Below are 4,897 nucleotides of genomic sequence, written 5' to 3'. Positions count from 1 at the left end.
GAACTTGAATTATAGGTCTATAGAAAAACAATTCTGCAGGCTAATGTATGAATACACAGAAAATGTATTTACATTAAATGTATTTACTTATTAGAGTACTTATATTTTTAATGTAAACTGATCACAGCTGAACAAATAAAATATGAATAGAAATAGGTAAAAACCCGTTTTATTTACAACTATATGCTATTTTAAATTTGTTTTGAACTCTATTTATTGCACAACCAGAGTTGTTGATGAGTTTATATGTTATTGCTGCGAACTGACTGACTTTGGCATTGTGAGGCCATGTGAGTAATTGGCCAGTGACGTCTGAGATAAGAGAAGAAGCCAATCAGAAAAGATTAGAGGAGGGGTTACAGGTAGCCCCGCCCTTCACTCGATCTTTATGTATGTCTGTGTAATCGTCGCGCTCAGAAGCATACAGATTACAGACCGCGGCCGCGCGCTTCACTGGATGTACGTGCGTCTGCTTTAAAGAGACACGCGAGACAAAAGCGCATCTTTACGAGATCAGCATCTGTTAGACGGTATGTGTACACTTATCACTGTTATGTTCTGCTGCATGTTTGTTTGGCAAGTGTAACGTGTACGTGAAACTCAAAATCTTGATTTGTTGTAGCAAACAGTACGTGGCATTTACAACGCTATTGTCAGTGTTTTTGAGTATCACTCTTTGTTTTAATATTGGCCGTATTTGGAATAAAGATATTTTTATGTGAACATGCATAACTTCTATAAATACACAGACAATTCTGTAGTTTGCATGATGTTGTAATGCAACTTTCACTGTGGTTTAACAACAAGGGATCCTTAAAGTATTTGTATTTCGTTTCAAAATATCTAATCTTAATATAGACTTTAAAGCAGATGAGATTTTTTATGTAAAGAGACAAAGAGAGATACGAGGTGAGGCTGCTGTCGACCCCATTACACATTTTATCTCTTATTACGTTTTAGGTATAAATGTGCACTTCATAAAATATTTTAGTAAACTCTCTATGATCTGCTGTCTTGGACCAATTGATTTAAACTTTAATGAGTCAAATATACATTTAATTTATATTTATAAAATGTAAAAAAAGAAGATTGTATGAAACAACTGTGTTATGATTATAATGACATATTTGCTTTATTTAGAGATCCTTAAAACCTGATTTATGCCAACAGATTATTAGTTAAGAATAATAATAATTGGATTGTCTTTTTTAGTCTTATATTTCTCCTCCTGAATTTTTATCACTGTACATGTGTGGATCCCATCAATAGCTTTATGTTTGCCTCCTGATCACATGTATCAGGCAGTAGGTTGGCTTTGTTTTCTGAGCACTTTGTCCTCCTCACCGCCTGTTATTGTTTTGATCCTCCTTGAAGCTCCTAACCACAGCGTTATACTATCAATGCTTTGTCTGAGCATGCTGATGCAAGAGTGTTTAAACTGATTTTTAAAGCTAAAATTGTTGAATATTCATAGTGTTGGGCGTGCAAGAGAAAAAGGTTATCCATTGTTGCGATGGTTTCGCTTGAATAGTTAAATAAATGTTCTTCTCGTATCTCCGCAGTTGACAAGCCATGGCCGATCACATGATGATGCCCATGACCCACGGCTCTGCTGGCGGAGGCCTGCACGGGTATCGCATGGGAATGAACGGTGGTTCCCCGCACGGACCCCAGCCCGGCCTGCGGACCCTTCCTAACGGGCAGATCTTGCACTATGGGAGAGGGCCTCAGAGCTCCATGGATGCAGCCATGAGGCAGAGGAATGCGATGAACGGCGTCATGAACGGTCACATCAATGGCCAGATGGGAGGTGGACACCCCCACCAAATGCAGCAACCCAGTATGATGTATGGAAGCCCAAGTCAGCAGCAGCAGCAGCAGCAGGGACACGTTCAAGCACAACATCATCACATGCACCCGAACCAGCACCCACAGCAGTATATGGGTGGAGGAGGACTCACGCCATCTCAACAGCTTATGGCCAGCATGCATCTTCAGAAACTCAATACCCAGTACCACGGGCACCCGCACGGGCCTTTGAACGGGCATCATGCGGCAAATGTTCAGCACAGAATGGCTCCAGGTCACTTGCCAGGGATGCAGATGGGGATGGGTGGTCCGGCGCTGGGCCTCAACGTCATGGACATGGACTTGATCGACGAGGAGGTTCTGACGTCTTTAGTGCTGGAGCTCGGCCTGGACCGGATCCAAGAGCTGCCCGAGCTTTTTCTGGGGCAAAACGAGTTCGACTTTTTCTCAGACTTTGTGTGCAAGCAGCAGCCAAGTACTGTCAGCTGCTGAAAGCTTCTGGTTCTTTAGTCAGAGGAAGGTTTTTGATCAGCAAGACAATGCAAGAAAATGTCTCGGGTTCTGTGTTTCTCTGTGTCTTTGAAGTTGTGCTATGCATATTGTAGTGCACACTGTTTGCTTTTAAAGAATACCACGCTTGAAATGAGAACAGAGACTTGGTACTTGGTACTAGGATTAGCCAGTTGAAGTGTGGCCTTGGTGAGCAGCAGCCCTTGTCCTTTTCGGGTCCCGTTGGGTTGATTTTAACCAACTGCCCCAGGGTGGAATGTATCTTCACACGGTGGATAAAGAAGTCTGCGTGGAACGATGCAGAAACTGCTTTGCCTCCTTAGAGTCGATAGGGTTTAGAAATGTATTTATGTATGATGCCTACCAAAAAGCAGACGTGATCTGTGGTGATGGAGAAACCTGCCTTTTCCTTGACTAACCCTGAGATTCGAGAGTCATGATGTTTGAATGTGTGTGTTATGTGGGCAATGAAGGCTGGTACTTCAAACAAGTGACATTGATTTTGAAATGGCTCTTAATGATGTTTGAAATGGTGGGGGGGTGAGATTTCTGTAAATCTTGTGAAAACGTCTGTACTAAAAATGACGCATCTGATTATGACGTCACTTGGTTCATTCAGGACTATTATGTGTTAGATGACTCGCTTGGAAAATGTTGAAACATTTTGTAGCCTCTCTTGCTAAATGTTGAGCATGAGCTGATATGTCTGAACTGTAGAACTGCCTTATAGTGTTTTACACAATACTGATACTGCTGATAATTCACTGTAGACATGTTTACCTCACACCATGACAAGAGGAACTATATATTTGGATGATTTTCAAAGAAAACTCTCAACAACAGATATGTACTTGCTCATATATTGTATTTATCATAAAGTAAAGAAAGAGGACCTCAGCCACTCCCTATAGTACAAATTTGCTGATTTGTGTTGGAATCGACCCCAGGGACCAGCAGCTCATCTCAACACTGTACCCCAACTCTGCACACTTTAAATATAATGTCATTTTTGACATAAACCTCTTTCTTGACTAGAATGGTCAGTCATCTCAGATGGTCCGGTTATTATAAAATGGACATGCTTATTCTATTGTGATGGTTGAAGAGTTTGGCACAGTCAATGTCCCTGTTGAGCGGAGAGGAGCTTTTGATGTTCCTATGGTGTTATGTTTGTAGTAGCTCTGTTCCGGACTCTATGGGGGTTGGGTTGGTATAGAAATAGCACAGCGTACAGTACTAGTAGGTTAATCTGTTCCATCACTACCCGCCCCAGGCTGGCAGATTTCTGCATGTACAGCTTGAGATGATGAGTGTAGAATGGCCACCGAATGGGGCGAAAAGCACAAATAAGGAAATGCCAAATGGTGGTTATATCCTGTGTTGTTACTCTAATTTGGCTTATTGTTAAGTGCTTTATTACACAATAAGGGGGTATTTAATTCATGACATTCATTTACTTGATTGCATTTCTGGTATTAGACTGCAATGACCTTCCCAAGATCCTTCACATTTGTCACACTTGGAAACTTGAGTAAACTGCATCTAGCAACAGGCAAAATAATAAGTTGTAGATTTTCCCTTTCTTTTTTGTCAAAAGGAGGGAATGTGTGAAATGTTGTGTATGTAGACGTGCGTTGCCTCCCCACAGATCAATTCAGAATGTCAATAGCAGGTTTTTTCTGGACACAAATGTTTTCTTCCAAGCAGTTTGCTGTTTTTTACTGTGCTGTGCTCCCACAAATGCTTTTTCAAATGTTGTTGATTCTATCTTAAGAAAATGTATTTATTTTCATTGAAAATAAAATATTTATTTAAAGAAGTGATTTCATTTTATTCTGTCCCTAAAACTTCAAACAGAATGCATGTTTTATTTTACTGTAACTGGACTTCGTCATTTAAACTTTAATGCTAACGAGTCGTTTCAGCCCATGATTGTGCCCGATATGGACAAACTTCTGTTAATTTTGTTTTTTAGGTTAATTTAAACCAAACAATTGGATTTTACCATATTTTTAGACTAATCTATATATTATCCACATAATGGTAACACTTTAAAATATGGTTTTAATAGGAAAGTTGTACTTCTACATTATGTATTTATAATGTTCATGTTAATTTTAGCATTTATGAATACATTTTTAAAATCAAAAGTTGTAACTGTTAAAGGGGGTATGGCATGAAAATCTGACTTTTTCCATGTTTAAGTGCTATGATTGGGTCCCCATTGCTTCTATCAGCCTAGAAAATGTGAAAAAGATCAACCCGGTAACTTAGTTTTGGTAAACCATTCTCTACAAGCACATGAAAAAATAGGTTGTTGAAATTTGGCTCTCCTTATGATGTCATAAGGAACTCTTATTATAATAATACCACCCCTTAATCTGCACTATCCAATCACAGCACTGCCATTTAGTGCAGAGAAAAGCACAATTGAGTTTTAATTGCAACAAACCACCATCATTGTGATCATTGTTTGAATTTCATCAGCTCATTTGCATTTTAAAGGACACACCCAAAACGGCACATTTTTGCACACACCTACAAAGTGGCAATTTTAACATGCTATAATAAATTATCT

The 4,897-nt window shown here is 39.5% G+C and overlaps 1 protein-coding gene across 1 annotated transcript; it reads left to right on the top strand.

Annotated features, from left to right (window-relative positions):
- Positions 1 to 370: 370 nt before the first annotated feature.
- Positions 371 to 4,138, top strand: cited4a (Cbp/p300-interacting transactivator, with Glu/Asp-rich carboxy-terminal domain, 4a). The gene is made up of 2 exons (XM_055220340.2): positions 371 to 530; positions 1,563 to 4,138. The coding sequence occupies exon 2, from the start codon at positions 1,573 to 1,575 to the stop codon at positions 2,299 to 2,301; it is 729 nt and encodes a 242-aa protein (XP_055076315.1). The 5' UTR covers positions 371 to 530; positions 1,563 to 1,572; the 3' UTR covers positions 2,302 to 4,138.
- Positions 4,139 to 4,897: the final 759 nt, after the last annotated feature.

Source organism: Misgurnus anguillicaudatus, chromosome 20 (genome assembly GCF_027580225.2).
Source record: "Misgurnus anguillicaudatus chromosome 20, ASM2758022v2, whole genome shotgun sequence".
NCBI lineage: Eukaryota > Metazoa > Chordata > Actinopteri > Cypriniformes > Cobitidae > Misgurnus > Misgurnus anguillicaudatus.
The sequence above is the reverse complement of the archived record's forward strand: the minus strand, read 5'-3'. Positions and strand labels throughout refer to the sequence as shown.

Coding starts and splice junctions, on each gene's coding strand:
- cited4a (XM_055220340.2), top strand. CDS start 1,573: ATGGCCGATCACATGATGATGCCCATGACCCACGGCTCTGCTGGCGGA.